The sequence below is a fragment of the Mesitornis unicolor genome, unplaced genomic scaffold (assembly GCF_000695765.1).
Source record: "Mesitornis unicolor isolate BGI_N332 unplaced genomic scaffold, ASM69576v1 scaffold3258, whole genome shotgun sequence".
In the NCBI taxonomy this organism is placed as follows: domain Eukaryota; kingdom Metazoa; phylum Chordata; class Aves; order Mesitornithiformes; family Mesitornithidae; genus Mesitornis; species Mesitornis unicolor.
Window position 1 is genome coordinate 19,305 of NW_010202363.1, and position 18,892 is coordinate 38,196.

The following is an 18,892-nucleotide window of genomic DNA, read 5'->3' on the forward strand; positions in this document are numbered from 1 at the left end:
CTGCTGGCAAGCTTCACAGCTAGTCACTTACACAGCAGCTTTCATCTGTTAACAAAAAAGTCAATTTTAAAAGGTTAACAAGAACATATAGATGAGAAAGTGCATGCATCTATCAGATCCCGATTGCTTTACTATGAGATCACCTTGTTTAAAAACAGTTACAAAAACCTCCTTGCTTTGCAGACACAAAGAAGAAAACTATCAATATACTAAAGATACTAAAAGATAATCTACTATTGCTCTGGTGGTTAATATTTATAAAAATATGCTTTGTAGAACACTAAGAAAATTCATGGTTTATTTCTGTAAGGAGAAGGGAATAGGAACGCATTCATAAAAACCTGTGGTTCTTTGCTTAGAATGCCAAACTGAACTAGCAAATACTCCAGACTCATAGTGGAGGACACTGGGATTTTGATACAAGCAGATGTGTATTACACGTCACATGCCCTGCCACTTTCCGTGTAACCATTTTAGATGTTCGTAAAGAACAGGCTAAAAAAGCTGGTGCTTCATCCATTTTGGTAACTAAGTCATTTGGAAGGAAAATTAGCAACATTTGAGACGGAGCCTATGCTTTTACATTTATTGCTTCTCTGACTGGTCTTCACCACTGTGTTTTGGAGTCCTCCTCAAGGGAGGGAGATAAATCCTTTCTCAGGCTATCCAGTGGATGCAAAAAGACGCAGCTTCCAGAATACAGTGTGCAGCGTAAGAAGGAAAGACACAGCACATGAGGAGGAATAAGTGAGAAGGAGGGAGAGACTTATGGGATAAACCTGAGAAAAGCAGGATGCAGAACATCTTTTCTAGGGAACAAAGGATGGTGTGAAAGTTGGGAATAGGATTGCATTGTTTGTTGCAACCAAGAAATCTGAGAAAATCATTGGAGTTAAAATAACTGAAGCAGAGGGCCTGCCCTGGAAAGCTCCTGCAGGAAAGGGGGAATATTTCCCTTTACTTTGTGTCTCTCATAAAAGAGCTGTAATTTCAATCTGAATCCCTACAAATCACATTTTTTAAAGCTTTCGTGTTTTGTGGATACTTATTTTAAAAAGATGCACACAGTTCCATTTCTGTTTCTATATGGGCAGTTTCCTGTTGAAATAGCATACAGGAAATTTACCATTATTTATGATTTTATATTGCAATACAAAATCAAAAGCTCCCTAACATATAGTGCAGAATTTGGAAATATTAGAGATATGGTTTTCCTACTTAAATATTGTAATCCTGGAAACATTCAATGCAGTTAATTCAGCCAGACAGGAAAGTCTTTCCCTTCCTGACACAATACCTCCCTTCTCTTTTGTGGTAGGGTGCTAGATCGTAGACCATAGCTAACATAAAATCCACAAAATTCAGGTTGTACATGCACAGGTTCAATGAAGAGCTTGAAGAAGTTTTAAGTCTACTTCAGTTTTAAAAAAAAAAAAAAGATGAAATGATAATACAATGCTTTTGCCTAGGAGAGTACCTTTCATCTCTTTCAGTGTTCCTTCTTAACTGAAAAGCAAATGCACAGGAAAAAAAAAAGAGTAATGTAACTTCATATAAAAATTGAAGAATATACAGCAATTTCTTTCAGTTCTTGCCCACAGAAGAGACAGTATTTAGTGTTTTTCCTCCAGAAACTTTGCTGCAGTATCAAAAAAAACCTGTTTAGAATTGTATGAAAGTCCTCAAATGTACCATCTTGCATGTTAACCTTTCTACAGCAAAACCAGTGAAGTAACAGCTCCTCATGTGTACATGACCAGACTGCCAAGTTTGTCAGAAGCAGGCTAACTCATCTGGTGTACTATTATCACTTAAAAAAACAACCCAAAGTGCTAGAACATGAACACAGACATAACAATCTCATTTGTATATAACAGAATAGTTTCTGTGCGCCATCACACCAACTTGAAATCGCATACTAGATAATATAAAGAAAGGGCTATGAGTTTTAATCACTTAGATTATGTATAAAAGATCTTACTAGCCCCATGTTACTATTACGGACACAATAGCTGTGGAAAATCTTAATAATTATAAGGGTCTCAATAGATTCTTCTTACTGTACGAAGCTAAAGAGCAAATTTATCTCTTTAAACTCTGAAAGGTGGTTAATTCAACTCCTCATACCTTAGCAACAGCTGTTATCTGCTCCAATGCCACAGCATGAAGATCTTGATCTTTGCTTTCTACCAGCAGTTTCAAGGATGGCAGCAGGAGAGGTTGGTTAAGCAGCAGCAAACATAATTCTTTTATACACTGAAAATAAAAGTAAACTCATTTGGTGAGATCTCTGGAGATACCAGCATCATCATCATTCACACTAAAAATTATGAAAATTCTATGTCAAATGCAAAATGAAAAGAAATTTTTAAAACAAATGAACTCCCTGTCAGAAATAACTCTTTGGAAACTTGAAAGGACAAATTTTTTAGAAATCTGGAATACAGGCTTGTAAGTGCAACATTTGTTATATTAAGACAAGGCAGGTACTGAATCACCATTACAATCCAGAGTTTTATTGAAAGAACAACAGAGCAAACACAGGTCTCTGTGGGACTAATATATTTGTGCTTACTGAAATGCTGCAAAACGCTGGAAGAAACTTAACAGACACCTGTGACATTTCTGTAACTCAATTATGCAATCACGAAAGTGGCACAAAATAAAGAGAAAATAACAGTACATACCAAAATGCAATATCATAAAGCTCTGCTACAAAATCTTTTCAAATCTTATACTAATTTTTATACACAATTGAAGCTTAGCAAATTACCTTTCCCTCATTCAACTACTTTCTCTTTTTTTTATAATATAGCACAAATTTAGAATCATAAATATTCTGTAAGAAGAAACTGGTCAGAAAGATAGCATTAAAACCCACAACCATTAACAACCACTTCCCAGTGAGGCCAGATCAGATCTGTCCCATATTCCAGGACAACTTACACTTTGCTCTGCGTACTGGATGACAGTCACCTTGAAAATAGTACCCAAATCTCAGAGGGGCTCTGTTTCACTCCAACATTGAGAGAGCAATTGTCAAAAGAGTTCATCAGCTAAATATTAAGTTGGGACGATGCAAGTCACTTATTTTTTTACATCTCTTGAAGCTTAGTGACAAGTTTAACAATTTTAAGACCAAAATGCAACTGTAATTTTAGCAGCAGCACGGTTTTAGTAGCTGCAAACCTAAAAACCTAAAAATTAATTGACGATGAAGAGCTGTTAAGTGCTCCAACCGTAACATACTGCAGACACCTGGCCTTGCCTGGCACAGGCAGCGATCTGGCTGCATGTTGCTCAGTCTTTTCTAAATTTATACCTTCAAGCACCACCACCTAGAAGGATATATTCACACTGAGTCACCGAGGCAAGACTTGTTCTTTTACCCACACTTGTTCCTCTAAACTTGTATTCTGTACTGCTACTGATGATGTTTCCAGTGAAGGATATGATATAGGATCACGGAATATGAAGATTAAATAAATATGTTGAGCTTTGTTTGATCAGTCCTATGCTTACTAAACTTTTAATTTCATATTTCATTGTATTTCTTTTGACCGGTAAGCCTGTCATACTGGCAAACTTACTGAATGTAGTTAGATATTAGCACTACATGTCTCCTTTTCCTGAAAAAGTGTATCCATGGCAGTAAGTGCAGCTTATGTTCAGTACAATAAATTCCAAGAGTCAGAACATACATAACCTGAACAAAACTGCAAGTTTACCATGCTTGCTTTTTGTGTCTGAAAATGTATCAAAACTAAATGAAGAAGCCGTAAGGTAAGAAATAACCCTTAAGTATAAAAAGGGTCTCTGAAAGAACCCTAAATCTAATGTTTGGTTTGTGGGTAGAAGAAAAAGGAAATTAAGCAAGCTGTAAAATGTAACTAGGTACTGTACATTTTTCAAGCAACAAGGGCACGGAAATAAAAGATGCAGATGTTGAATCAGACTTTGCTGTCTCAATGAGCTGCTTCAAAATAAAGAAAAATTAAATCTCTCAGGAAGCTAATGCAATAATAGAGATATTATCATTGCTAATTTCAAAGCAATAACATTTAACTCGGATGATATGCCAGTATTTTATTTTCTTCTTAGATGCTTCGAAATTATACTCTACAAGTCCTAACACAATCTGCTTTGTTCATCAGAGACGCACAAATGCCTCCACATAAGAAAACATATGCTTAGCTATCCAATTAACTCCTGTTTATCTTACACTTGCACATTTTGACACCAAAAGGTCACTAGATTTCAGGTAGGTACCAGCCAGGTCATCACTATGGCATATCTTAAGTTTAGCAACACTTTGAAAATGTAATATAAAACACTGTCAGAGGCATCGGGGAATAAGATGTAGGATAGCACAGTCCAACTTGCAAACCGTTGGAGTGGCCTCCATCCCTTTTTCCACAGGAAGGGACTGAACAATTGCTAAGCAGAGTGTCCAAGCAGTACAAACACCTCCTCGTATCTCTGCCACAGAGGACTGCACTGCTGCTCTGGGCAGCAGCTGGAAATCCAGCCCCGGGTAGCCCAGCCACCACTCACAGCGCTGCTCAGAGCAACACAAGTGGCTGCTTTTCCGCAACAAGCACTCGAAAGCATTGGAGTGTCTGTCTGCCTGCAGTGAGAGGCTGTGCTTAGTGGTGTTATGATGGTATCTGTGAGAGGAACAAGGGAAGTCTTAAATCAGAATCTGGATTACCATGATTTAGCTGAAACTTTTCTAAGGTACCTTTTGCCTTCTGTCTAGTTATGCAGCTATCAATAAGGCATATAAAACGGATTTCACAGGAGCCTGCTTTGGGTCCAGTATTATTCAGTATTTTCATGGATGGCTTGAAGGGCTGGATAATAAGTACACACAGTATTGTGTCTGGAGAGGCTGAAAGCAGACCCAAGGGCAGCATTTAAATTCTAAATTATCTGAACAAAATGATCAGAGGCAACTGTGAATGAAGGAAAACATACAGTGTAATCTCATATACAAAAACCAGGAACAAATAGCTACAAAAACAGAAAAAAGGAGATCAACTGGCTGCTATATTATTCTAGGAGATAAGCATCTTATGGCCACTAGGACCTCAGGATTATTACAGATAAGAGACCAGATGCATTCTCCCATTAGGTGTTTATGTGAACTGACACATGACCCATAGGTTGACAGCAAAACATGAGATATTCAGAGAGTCACACTTTAACACTTACTGGGGGCAGAAGGATTTGCCCCTTTCTAAAGAGATTAATCAGGCAGTGCAGGAGATATCAGACAGTCCAAACCTACGTGCAATCCAAGCAAATGAAACAGTGCTTATTTCCACTAAGAGGAAAGGAAAGATCTATGCACTGAATAATGCAAATAAAAAACCCCCACACATACACAAACATAGATGATCCTTTGAGGTCCCTTCCAACCCCTAACGTTCTGTGATTCTGTGATCAAAGCTATTCAACTAAAATAACTTTGGCTGTAAAAACCTAGAAAGACCAGCAGGAGGTGGAATAAATGAAGAGAGAAATCTTAACTGATTACATCCAAACAGTTTTTTTAACTTCTAGATAATCATGACTTGCAGTTTAATGCTCTTTCCAACACAACCTCTGGACTGCAGAATGGCAAGTGTTATTCATGGTAATAAATTGATCTCTCAGTTTGAAGAATTCCATCATGTCTTCTTATAATCAGTGTATTTATTGAAATGTAAAGTAATCTAAACAGGTTAATTGTCAGGAATCAGATTTTCATCTTATTCAGCCACGTGATCTCAGCTTTCTAATTTGTGCATTTAAGTACCATAGCCATGCATACAAATAAATTACTTATGTTTATCCATGTTATTCCCCCTCTTCCCAAGTAGAGACTTAATGCAATATAGCCTGTTTGTAGGTAACTGTACAGCTACACATTTAAGTGCAACTCCTGTTGCTGTACAGCGTTCTAGTCACAAAAAAGGTATTTCACATTGGTAAAATGTATCATGTTTTACATAGATTTTGAACTTGACTTAAATCAGTCTGTTAGACTATTAAAAAAAACCAAACAATGAAACACACTCTACCTGTCTGTATTTTAAATGGAATGTGTTGTTTCTATTCTGCTTCTAGGATTAACATCAGCTATTTCATGTAACAGACTGTGATTGCGTGAAGTTGATTATAAGTGATTAATCAGCCTATTTAAAAAACGCACGACTACTCCGAAGTTGTGTGAAGTTTATTAAGCATTTCTCAATTCTGCCTTCATTAGTATACACTGTTTACATACAAAATGCTTCAATAATTTTATACTAAAGAGATACTTGTATTAAAGTATGTATACATAGTTAAGGAAGACAAAACATCGTGGTTATCACAAAGCAATTATTTGTACATTGGGCTTTTTTCATTACCAACACATTTTTCAATGACTCCTCACTCAATCTTTAAGCATTTATTAGTGAGAAAATTACTGATTATTTAATCAACAGCTTTTGCCACACTAACAGCAATGACAACACACTATTAAAGACTTTCTATAAATACTTCAAAGAGTAATTTACACTGGAACAAATTTCTAAAGGTCAGCTAATCCAACTAGCTCCAACTCAAAGCAAGTCCAACGCGATCAAATTGCCCATGACGTGATCCAGTCAAGTTCTGAATACCTCCAAGGATGGAGACTCCATGTCTCTTTTAGGTATTCACCTCTTCCAATGTTTCACCACTTTAATGGTGAAAAACTACTTCCTTGTATTTAATGAGAGTTTCTGACAACGTAAGTTGTCTCTGCTGTCTCATGTCGTATCACTGACTATCTCCAAGAAGAGGCTGGTTCCACCTCCTCTACGTGTTTCCTCATCCACATATTTAAAGACAGCAGTATCATCTCCCTCAGTCATCTCTTTAGACAGAATGAACCCAATTCCCAGCCTCTCATCTTGTTAGCTCTCCATCAGACTTGATCCAGAATGGCAACATCATTCTTGCACTTGGAACCTCAAAACACAACTCATACACAGGACACCCAAAGTTAAAACTTACCTTTACAGGGAGCATGTGCTTTGTGTCATACAAAGAGCGGCAGATTTTCAAAATTTCATTTCCTGTGTTCTCCTTTTCCTCAGGTGGGCATCTCTGTAGCATAACAGTCCCCAGTTTCACCCAAGGATTATCATCTGTGCGAGATCTGCCCATAAAAAACAGATGTGTATAGAATATAAATATACATACACACCCCCACCATTTTCTGTAGGTATATTTTTCTTGTTGGTTGATTGGTTGGGTTGGTTTTTTTTTTGTGAAGTACAATCTCATGAAAGAGGTGAAAAATGTTTTGAGGAAAGTTACTATCCAGAGGCTATCATTTTTTCAATGCAACAAAAAAGCTTAAAGCATTTTGAATTACTATGTACTGTTAAAATCCCTGATGAATCGCACACCAGATAAAGATTGATCAAATTGGAGTAGCATAGGAACAGCTTATCCTGGCTTTTTACCAGATAATTTCCCAAGCAAAATGGCATCAAGGGAGGGGTGACAGGAATCCAACATCCATAATTATGTTTGCTTTGGTCACATTCTAACAGCATCTGTCTCTCAAGTATCTGTCTTGCTTCTGAGTGGAGAAAACATTTCCAAGATTCAGATCTTAATTTTCGGCTCCAACAAGTACAAACAAAAATAAACTTTTTTTTATTGCCCATCCAAATAGGGTAGGAGAGTGAAAGTACACGCATTTGTACTTATCCATTAGTAGATATGTTTTACATGTTAAAAATGTTCTTTTCTTTCCACACAGAACTTCGTGCCATGTCACCATTACACAATCTAACAGCCAGCAGACAGTACAAGTGATACAAGTGAATTTTATCACACACGATGGCAAAGGTAGTATTTACTACAAAGTTTTGTTGCTGAAACATTTTCTGGCCTACAGCCCTTATTTGGTAGGTCATGTAGATGCTTGGCTACTTTCGTTACGGGTAGGTGTACTCACTAGGACTGGGTATACTCACAGAAATCGGTGGCAGAGTAGAGCTTTTAAATGCTAGTATGAAGTCTAACACTGGAACGCATCCACACTGTCATTTTCCTAACGTGAATTAAGTGAATGCATTCCAACTCCCATCTACAACGGGCTAAAAGCACGCACAGTCACAGGTTAGAGCATGATTATATTAAGCCTCAGTAACACAATCACTATGTTCATCTGTGCATAAACTTAGGAAGGTATGAAATGTGGTTTAAAAATCACTCCATCAAATCTCTTTGGTCATTAATCAGCAACCCAAAGGCATGGAAAACTTCTTTTTAGCTTGAATGAAAAGGAAAAAGAAAAAATCACAGCAAGGCCAAATCTAGCAGGTCCCTCTTACAATTTAGTACAAATTATGATACTCGTTCAGGACATACAGGAAGAAGCAGTAAAGTGCTATTAAAATGCTGCTTTTCAAAGATATTATTTAGTAGCAATTTTTGAAAGACTTTAATTAATATTACTGTAAATAGAGTCTATTAAGAGAGTCTGTTGGACTGATACATACTAAGGAATACGTCTGACAACTCTGCAGAGGATGACCACCAATATCTGCTATTTCGTTTGTAACAGCTCTCTCCTGCTAATTTTTCACTTTCAGAAGTACATACTGTAAACAAATAAAACCGGCTACACATGAAGCTGACATTATATCCTAACATGAAAAAAAGACAGAGATGCTAGGACTGGGTAACTTTGAATGCAAACTAAACAGAATTCATTATCTTTACTCCTCCTGACAACTTAATTCAGCCTTTCCATCAGTCACTGAGCACAGAGCTGCCACAAGTCTGGCTGGGAACAGCAGAGTTCCTCCTCTCTTCTCCCCTTCCCCTCCTCTTCCTTCCCTCCCTCTCTCCTCTCCGCCTGACAGGTCAAACTCAAAAACGCCAGCTTATTCACCAAGCAGAACATGATGCACTTCATCTGTGAACCCCCAGAAAGGTTAAGAGAAGAGAAGAGAAAAACCCTGCAACTCCGTCTTTGCCACTGGTTAAATTGATAGCTCTTGCTATGTGGTGCACCTCTTTCTTAGCAGCACGGAGAGTTCCAATGAATTTCCATTTTCATAGTCGCTGCCTCTGGAGTACACTAAAAAGACCTGTAAAAATTTCCCACTAGAAAAAGAAAACAAAAATCACAATACAAAACACAGAAGTTAGAAATAATCAGAAAGATGGAAGGCCATCAAGGCTTGCCATGTGCAGGTTTACTTATTTACGTAAAGTATGAAGCTTTACATATATAAAGCTTCCTTATAATTTTTTCAAATACTTGCATCATCTATTAACAAGTACCCATTATGTGCTATCGCTATATGAAAACAAGATTCAGTTACCAAAAATCTGGCACCTACAGGCTGAATTCAATTATCTTCTCTCCTGAATTTTACCTTAGTTCAAGTACAGTTTTAAAAAAAAAAAGTTATTTCTCAACATGAAAAAAGTAATTATTTCAATAACTCAGCATGAACATGTAATTTTTCAGCTCAGAACCAAGAGGGAAAATTTGGATTAAGTTCAAGTCAAAAGTGAACTAAGCTGTTGATTCTGTAAAAGTTGGTCTTTCTGAGTTCTAAAACACTTTATGAATATTTAAAATAAATACAAAAAAATGCCTTTTGCGTGCAGGCAGTAAGTTATAAAGAACTGCAGAGCTTCAGGTACTACCAATAATTTTTTTTAAAAACATCTTTATGAAATGCTTAAAATGGCATCTGACTATGAGCCATCTAAACGGAGAAGCAGCCATGCATAACAAGAGAGTGAAAATAAAATTCTAAAAGGTATATGGTTTTGAGTGCTGAAACAACCAAGCTACCTTTCTGTTTCCTCACAGTCAACATGGCACATTATATGAAAAGAATCATATTTGCAGGTGAACGACGAGCATTTTTCTAGCTGGAGTGGTTTAAAATACAAAAACTAAAAAGAACATTAAAAAGCTCAGGCTTAACAACAGAGGTCACTAAAATTCTTAAAAAAAAAGCCCAATAAAAAACCCCAAACTTCAGTTCATTTACTTCTTCCTTTTGAGCCATTACAGAATGTAAATCATAATGGAATATAAAACTAAAAAATATAAGTATTAGATATTTACTGTTAGGTCGAAAACCAAAATTCTAAGTGGTCAAAATGACTCAGATGTAAATTCCCCAGTTCCTGCACATATCATTACATTGGCAGTAAACAATCAGTTAGGAACAGCAGCTCTTTTCTGAAGCAGAACAGGAACAAATAAGCAAAGATTAAACAAAAAACTTAGTACATATGGCTAAATAATTGGCTTAACTGCTTGCAGTTCTCCTTTTTGCTCAAGAATTTCTTAATACAACTTGCTTTAAAATGAGATTGGTGCAAATCTCACTAACAAAACCATTCCTGCAAAACCTGCTCCTTACTCCGACCCAGCCATCAAGGTAGGATTTTCAAAAACACAACTTTGGGAACATTTATGTATAAAACTCCAGGCTGGAAAGCATAATTGAATGCTGTTAATACAGAAGTATGCAACAGAGGCAGAAGAGGGAAGGGTGGGCAATGCAAGAAGTGGAGAAGATCCCGGAGCAGAGCAGACTTGCAGCAGCCTTCCCAAAGACGCAGAGGGGGGTGGATGGGAGCGGCTGTCAGTGACAATACAGAGAGAGGAGAGAAGGTTCAGATAAAGAAGGCAGAAAGTACCAAAGTTTTGGGGTTTTTTTGATTGTTGTTGGGCCTCGTACTTAGAGCACAACCTCTCTTGGCATGAATAATTCCAGGATTTACAAAGCAAAATAATTCAAATTAATAACATTGAAAATAATTTAAAAGAAATGTAAACTATTCCCAACACACTATAACAGGAGGTAGTTGAAAAAGAAAAATCTATCTACTTGACAAGAGTTTATGAAATTAATCCTGTCTCATATCAGGGAATTCTAGAGAGACCTGTACATGACTTTTAAAAACTAATCATACTTGAGGTGGTGGGAGTCAGAGTGCATTGAGGACAGAACTTTATTTTGGGAGCACTATTAGCTCTTCAGACAGATGTCTTGAGCACACTCAAATTCATTTTATTGACAGTACACTGATTACAAAATTCAATTTGAGAACATTTCTGCACACTGAATATATTCTTACAGTAGACAGAAGTAAGAAACACGTGTTTTAGTTTTATATAAAAATACATGCCTTGATTTATTAGGTTAAGTCCTTATAATGAGTACTTGATGTTTGTCCTTTACTTGTTAAAAAATACCAGGAAAAAAAATCAAAGCACTCCAAAAAAACCCCAAGAGTCCAAAACAAAAAGGACTCATAACTATGATCATGCTGTCTACTATTAAAATACAATGTATGCTTTTTGAAAGCACTAGCAATGAGCTAGAAAGAAGGACTTTCAAGCCACAATGAGGATCCCTGCTGACACACGATTCATAAATGACTCAATCAGTCTTGCAAGTATTGTAAGAAACCAAAGTGATAATAAAAGGAAAGTAATGGTAATACAAACACAGACAGACCCCAGGGAGTGAAAAATGCTCCTCTTTGATACATTTTTCTATCAGGACATCTTTTAGTAAGGAAAGGAAAACTAAACCATCATTGACTTATTCATTAAACAAACAAACAAACAAACAAACAAGTCAGAGAGACAACATTCCTACTGAGAAAAGAACCAAGAAAAAAAGGAGGGAATGGGGCTGAAGATTTACTCTCTGTTGCTTCTTTCAAGGTGCAGCCTCAACTCTCCTCCCCAAGAAAAACACTGCAAAGGCAGGGAAGATATTTTTCCCAACCTTTCAGGCTAGCAGAGAAAACTGAAGAATGAAACAATGGTGGTAACTATGCTCTGTGTCCACTTTGCTTTAAAAAAAATAAAGAAAAAAAAAGCCCAACCAACCAACCAACCAACCAGCGTGTTTCCTATACTATGAACATAACTGCTTGCTCCACTAATTAAATTTGTTTTCATTCTTCAGTTGTCTAGAGTTTCAGGCAAACTCAAGAAAATCTGGGAAATCTGAAGTACTCTCTATTTCCCTGGAGATAACGACTCTCAATTTAGTGCTGAGTTTAGCAGAACTACTTGGGAGTCAGCACTGTACATCATCTTTGGGAATCATAAGAGTCAGAGGTCCTCCACGAAACCAGTATAACTGGCTATAACTAGTGACAAAGAAGGGAGCAATTTTCTCCTGAAGGCTTTCCAAAGCCTCCTGGCAAAGTCAAAGTAGCAAAGAGAGACACTGAAGCTTTAGTAATAACAGAAATTATTAAACAAAAAACCAACCAACCAACCAGATAAATAAATCTAATTCCAGGATAAAATTTGTGGTTTCTTCTTAGCATAAAGCCTTGTGACATGGGCTGGTCAGCCTCACCTCAGTTCCTGGAAGATGAAGCAAATACTTCTGGAAGCATTTCCAGGCCAACGAAGGGCAAGAAGTAGACGAGAATAGTCAGCATGGACTACTTTACTCTGTTCTTTTCCCTCTTATCTTAGCCAAATTGATTTTTTCATGTTAATATTGTGACTATGTAAATACCTAAGATCTATATAACTACTTTAGACCTTAAATGAGTTATGATACAGGTGATCTAAGTATTTTGCACAAATTTCCAGACTTCACAGATCTTGGAAAAAAGTATCCAACCTCTGAAATAAACCTCACTGTTAGTTGGGACTACAAATTACATTTAATCATAATTTTGTTTCTACTACTTTAGGAAGTCAGCCTGAAGGAACAGAACACCAAGGGGGAGATAAAATTAAATAATTTAAAGAACACTCTATATACAAGAAGGGTTCTCTTTTCACAAAACTTTAAGTCTTTCTGTTCAATCCAAGGAAAAAGAATTTTGGTAACTGCAGCAATATTTCACTTGACCAATTTTTCCATAAGTTTCACACTTCTTTTTTTTTCTTTAAACACTAACTGAAACAAAATTTGACAGTTCCCATGAAGTGTGAGGCATCCAATTTTCAATTACAATTAAACTAAAAAGGAAAGTTGGAATACAAATTTGTGACAGATTATATAGCAGTCCTCGTACTTCTCAATGCACTTAAGACAAGTTTTGGTTTGTAAAACTGTCATAAAGAATTTAAATTAAATAACATGTACAGTTTACCATCTAAATGGATCAGTTCTCTACAAGAACACAGAAGAGTTACCCTCCATAAAAAAGATAAACCTTAAATTTTCTTACAAATCAATGCACATGAACACTTTGGGGAGTGCAGTCCCCAAGTTAAAACAGGTTCTAATCGATACCCTCATGTAATCCAATGGAAGCATCATTTAATGTCTCTAACCTAACTACCATCAGATAACACATGGCACATCGTACTCACTAGCCAAGTATTATTTATCTCCTTGAAAAATATGAGACTTTTCCCTCATATAATATATTATATTCATATAAGATAAGATTGTATGAATCCTTATATCTTAGAAGTGGTCATCAGACATAGAACAGAACAGCTAAAATTTTTATCTTTAAATGTATTCAGAAAGTCACAGACAAAACCAAAAGAATTGGTAAAAAAAAATAATGTAGTAATTTTTTTCCCAAATTAACACTTCTAATAAATACCTCTTCTGATGGGTGCAGTACTGGAGTTTAAATAATTATTTTCATGTTAAATTGTTGGGCTAGAATATGTCTGTCCTAGTATATAGTCTTTACTTTTGGATACTTTATTCAGGAATAATAGATAGTGGACCTAGAAAAGAGAAGCACCATTACCCTCATAGACCTCCTGCAGACTGTCTGCCACCACCATCTGAACATTAACTTTCAAAGGTTTTTCTGCAAAGTGCAACTTCGAATGGAAAAAAAAAAAAAAGAGGCAGGAGTTTCTGTTCCTTTTTATGGATTTTGTACATATTGCAAAAATAAGAGCAAAAACCATAACTTAAATTTAAGTAGATAGAAAACCCTCCTATGCAACAGTTCAGGCACTAAAATGCCTCATCCATGACGCATACTACATAAGTATATAAAGTTTTTACAAGAAACTGATTGTTTCATTTCTAGTTTAAATAAACCACTTATTTTTCCCAGTATTACTCTTTCCAAAGGTCACACTACTCTTAGCCATGTCTGAATTCAATGACTGAAAAATACCTGGCATTATCAAGCAAGAAGACTTAAAAGTCTTTTATTACAATTTTTTATTATGATTGTTTGAATAAATGCTCACCCGTTGCTCATGTCCATCGGTGGCCAAGCTTGAAGGAGTAAAACCAAGTGCTGAAACTCAGCTGGGCTGTGACTTGACTCTAGAAGTCTCAGGAACAGATCATATCTTTTTTCTTCATTTTCAACATCTGTTATCTCTACCTGAAAAAAACCAAACCAAAACAAAACAAAAAAGCAATAAACAAACCAACATATTTTTTTAAGAAATCAAGGATTTAAAAGGAATCAACAAACTACCTGCGAAGGATGTCACTGCTGCAAACACTGTTGTAAAAAATGATAGTAATGTAATTTTCCCAGAAACCTGTTTTCCTACCTCTCATGTTCAATTACATGCAAATAAAACAGGAGAGCACACAGACATTGGAGAATTACTTAGATGTACGTTCCTAAAACAACGTAACCACACACAAGTATAATTATTCAATAGTTCAGAGGATCTCCGTGTTCTTCAAACAACCAGAAATTGCTTAAATTTCTTTTTTCTCAATATACAGACATATATACACAGACACATATATGTATTTTTAAAGAATGGGTATGTCTAGTGCTTCTCTAATACATATTACTCTCACTAATCTATGAAAATTCAATAGTTTTATCTGAATTTACAGCATCTAATCTTTTCTCCCACAGGAAAGAGCCCTGAAAGATAATTCTAAATTAATCCACCCAGTGAAGAACATTTCCTGACAAGTACTGTAATATCTCTGCATAGATCTTTGAACCCAAGATAAACAAAAGTCCTCAGCCCATCAGCTAGCCACCACACAACTCCATCACAGGAAAAGTGTCCATCAAAGTTTAAAACCTGCAGCTTCTGCCAGGATTTGAATTCACTTCAGTTGGTGACAGGTTCTTTTACAGATAATTACTGCTTGCAACTTGCATGGCAAAAAAGTACAAGGCAGAAGGTCTGACTTGCTATAAATGAGAACCAACTTGCTACTAAATGAAAAGCAGCTTCTGTTTAAAAGTTTGGCCATGACCCTAGGAGGGCTTTCACAAAGGGAACAGTTATTCACTGTCTACCTGACATATAAAAGTTCTTAGAGTTTCAAAACAATCTGTTACAGTAACAAGGTAGCTTCCTCTGTGTTATTAACACACTCTAACACTGAATTTTTCTTCCAAAGTTTGAAAAGTTCCAGGGTATCAAACACTTCAGTTTCATCTTATAATTCTGCTGAAGATACACAGCATTAACTGTTAACTTTTCTGTTTCAGCCCAAGTAGTTCTAAGACATCAAACATGGACAAAGATTTCCTCAGTTCTACAGCTACCCTAAAAGATTAAAAATCGCATTCCTATCTTTTCAAAGCGACTCTGATACATCAAGGGCAAATTTTTCAAAAGAGGTTGGAAAATAAAGATTACTGATGCATTTATTGAGTTGCCTACATAATTTGTGGCTTTAAAATATTTAGTGTTGAAAAACTGTTCACTTCTGTCTCCAGGGTACATCTGAAAGCACCATATACCAAAACATTTTAGTGTTTTAGTGAAGAAATGTTTCCAAGATCTGTCTAATATACTTTTCTGTACTGCAAATGTCACATAGCAGGTATCAGTTACCCACTTGTAATATCCCTAAATTCCATCTATACGTGTTAATATAAAATATCTTAATCTTCAATATTTAAATCACAAGGCTGAAAAGGGAGAAGAACAGTAATGGGTAAAAGGGATATAAGACATGCTAACCTCTAAGGATCAAAAAGTATTTAGCAATCTAGCAAATTACGTACTATCTAGACAACAGCAGCTCTCACATCACTTTATCTGTCCCCAAACTCCTTTTTCAGACTACTTCTTTAAATATTTAAACCAAGTAAGTAGCATTCTGGATGGTCCACTGAGTACGTTTTAGCATATTTACACAAACAGCACGTTACTTCAAAACACAGACTGAATGTTCAGATCTCTCTAATGATAACTGTAAAAATGGCAAGAAATGGCACAGATATTGATAGATGAGAAAAGCAGTCACAGAAATTGAGCCATTAGTAGCAGAGAATAGATGAGAGTAGATCAGACAGCCTATTCAACGTGAACTGCATTCCAATAATTCTCCCTAATAATGCATCTTTACAGACTTGGTTTTACTTTTTTTTAACGAGGTTAATTAATCTAACATTATAATGCTGTGTTTTGGACAACTGGATCCTTGCAACATGATTGCTCATAACAAAACACATGTCAATACAAACAAAGTAAAACAGAAGAATTAACTTTTGGTTCTTAAATATTACGTGCACTTCTGCAACTTTTCTTTCTAGAATAGCCTTTTTCAAGTCACCTACATTTCCCACTAAGAGTAATAAAGTGAACTTTCTACAGTGTTAGTTATTTCTAGTTTTCAAGAAAACTATTGAAAATTCACTTTTTATACGGCATTTTGAATGTGTTTCACTTCCATTTACAGTGAAACAGGTGAGATTAGAAAGCAGTGACACAGTGTGCAAGTATGTATAACTTTAAGAGTGCATGTGGTGATCTAAAACACAGCACTAAGGATGGAGGAAATGGAAAGTTAATTAAAAAGCAACAAATGAAAAATACCTAAGTACTGGCGCCTAGATGACAAGTATGATTACTTAAAAAAAAAAAAGACTAGTGTTATCCTACCTTAAACTCTCCATCCCTTCATCTTTTAAGTTCGAGCTATTTTCCCTTCTTCAATGCATCTTATGCTTCAGCATCTATCAGTTGTCTCTATACTCCACACACATCTGTGTTTCAAGTATGTTTTAAGCATCACTTCACTCCTGTGACAACTGGGTTGTTAAAATAACTTTTATTTAGAAAAAAGGAAAAGAAAAGTTGAGATTCAGATGTAGACCTACACTTTAACACCAAGAATGCCTGATTGTGTGCAACAATGGGCACACAGTCAACTGTATCAGGAATATTTTTCAAAAGTATTCCTGAGTTGAAAACATCATCAAATACATGCTGATTCTGCAAAGACTGCCTCCACACTTCATATTACACGTTGATAAGTAGTCCCACTGGTTTAAATAAGATTGCACAATGTCTAAAATTGTACCTCCCAAGAAGCAGCTGTATTTAACTTGTGTGTATATGCTTTTACACAATCAACATGATTGAAACCTATGCATGATTCACTCACTAGCATCACTAGAAAAATCCTAACGAGCAGAAGATCAACACTATGTACCAGGAACACCGACAACAAAACATTTAAAATCTTCATTTCATGGTATTGCTATTCCTATGAAACAAGGAGACCGTTTTAAGTATCAGTAAAGTAGAAGTACTATCTGCTGTGAAGTACACCAAGGCACTTGCCTTTTAAATAGCTTCTGCACTGCTTTATAGTTTAAATGACAAGATACCTTGCCCTCTCTCCAATTCTTTCCTTGTAATTCTCCAGAAATAGAAGTTACAACCAAACCATGAAAAAAACAATAGGTCCTTGCTACAAGAAAACAGTACCTTGAAGCAGCACACTGGAATGAGTTTTCTTTTATTTTTATACCTATATAGGGTGGTGAGGGTGGTTTATACATATTGAAGGTGGTGAGACAGTGGCACAAGTTGCCCAGGGAAGTGGTGGATGCCCCCTCCCTGTAAGCGTTCAAGGCCAGGTTTGACAGGGCTGTGAGCAACCTGCTCTGGTGGGAGGTGTCCCTGTCCATGGCAGGGGCGTTGGACTGGATGATCTGAAAGGTCCCTTCTGACCCAAACCATTCTGTGATTCTGTGATATATATGTGTGCGTATGTGTATGCATATGTAGATAGATAGATACACACACACACACACACACAGAGAATATAGTTTTCCTCTGTATTGTCATAGAATCATAAAATGGTTTCAGTTGGAAAAGACCCTTAAGATCATCAAGTCCAACCACTGATCCAGCCCTACTATGTCCACCATTAGAACATGTCCTTAAACACAACATCTACTCATCTTTTAAACACCTCCAGGGATGAATGACTGAACCACCTCCCTGGGCAGCCTGTTCCACTGTTTGACAACCCTCTCAGTAAACAAATTCTTCCTGATATCCAACCTAAACCTCCCCTGGCGTTTGCAAGGCTGAGGGAGAGCATGGTGAGGAAGCAGGCACCTCACACTGCAGAAAGAGAGAATGTTCTGTGTTAAAAGGTAGAAATTTCATCTTAATAGAGGCAAACGCCAGCTGAGATGAATTACCATGGTTAGTTAAGCCTGTTATTTTGTTGTAATAACACAGCAAAAAGATTAATAATTTGACTTTTAACTGAATGCTCTTTGTAGTGACTCTGACTGTTGTAACGCGAGGTGGCATTGCATTTTAACCAGTTTGATCGTATTTAAACCATCGCAATGGGATATTATAATGCAGCTTTCCCTCTCTTATTTTTTTTCTTTTAAACAAAAAACCAAAAAATATTATTCTGAAATAGTCTAATGCTATGCAAAGGTAACCTGCCAAGAACAGTTCAGAGCCCTGATAGCACAAATGCCTGTAAAGAAGAATTTGCCACTAAACAGAATAACAAGGTCCATAGCAAGGCAGTAAGGAAGATGCTTGAACCTAAGGTGATCCCTAAGGAATATGGAAAAAAAGGAAAAAGAAAAAAGAAAACAACAAAAAACAGAAGCAAGGAAAAGGCAAGCAAGGACTTTCAGTTTAACAGATTTGCTCAATTCTGTCCTGTCTTTCCCT

The 18,892-nt window shown here is 36.4% G+C and overlaps 1 protein-coding gene across 1 annotated transcript in view; it reads right to left on the minus strand.

Annotated features, from left to right (window-relative positions):
* The window catches only part of LOC104545266 (neuroblastoma-amplified sequence-like), a gene marked incomplete at its 5' end in the record, with an annotated part of 98,753 nt that overhangs the window by 8,566 nt on the left and 71,295 nt on the right, over positions 1 to 18,892 (minus strand). The window contains 3 exons of the mRNA XM_010190360.1: positions 2,128 to 2,256; positions 7,027 to 7,171; positions 14,213 to 14,352. Of these exons, the coding sequence (XP_010188662.1) occupies positions 2,128 to 2,256; positions 7,027 to 7,171; positions 14,213 to 14,352 (414 nt within the window). The remainder of the gene's footprint in view (positions 1 to 2,127; positions 2,257 to 7,026; positions 7,172 to 14,212; positions 14,353 to 18,892) is intronic.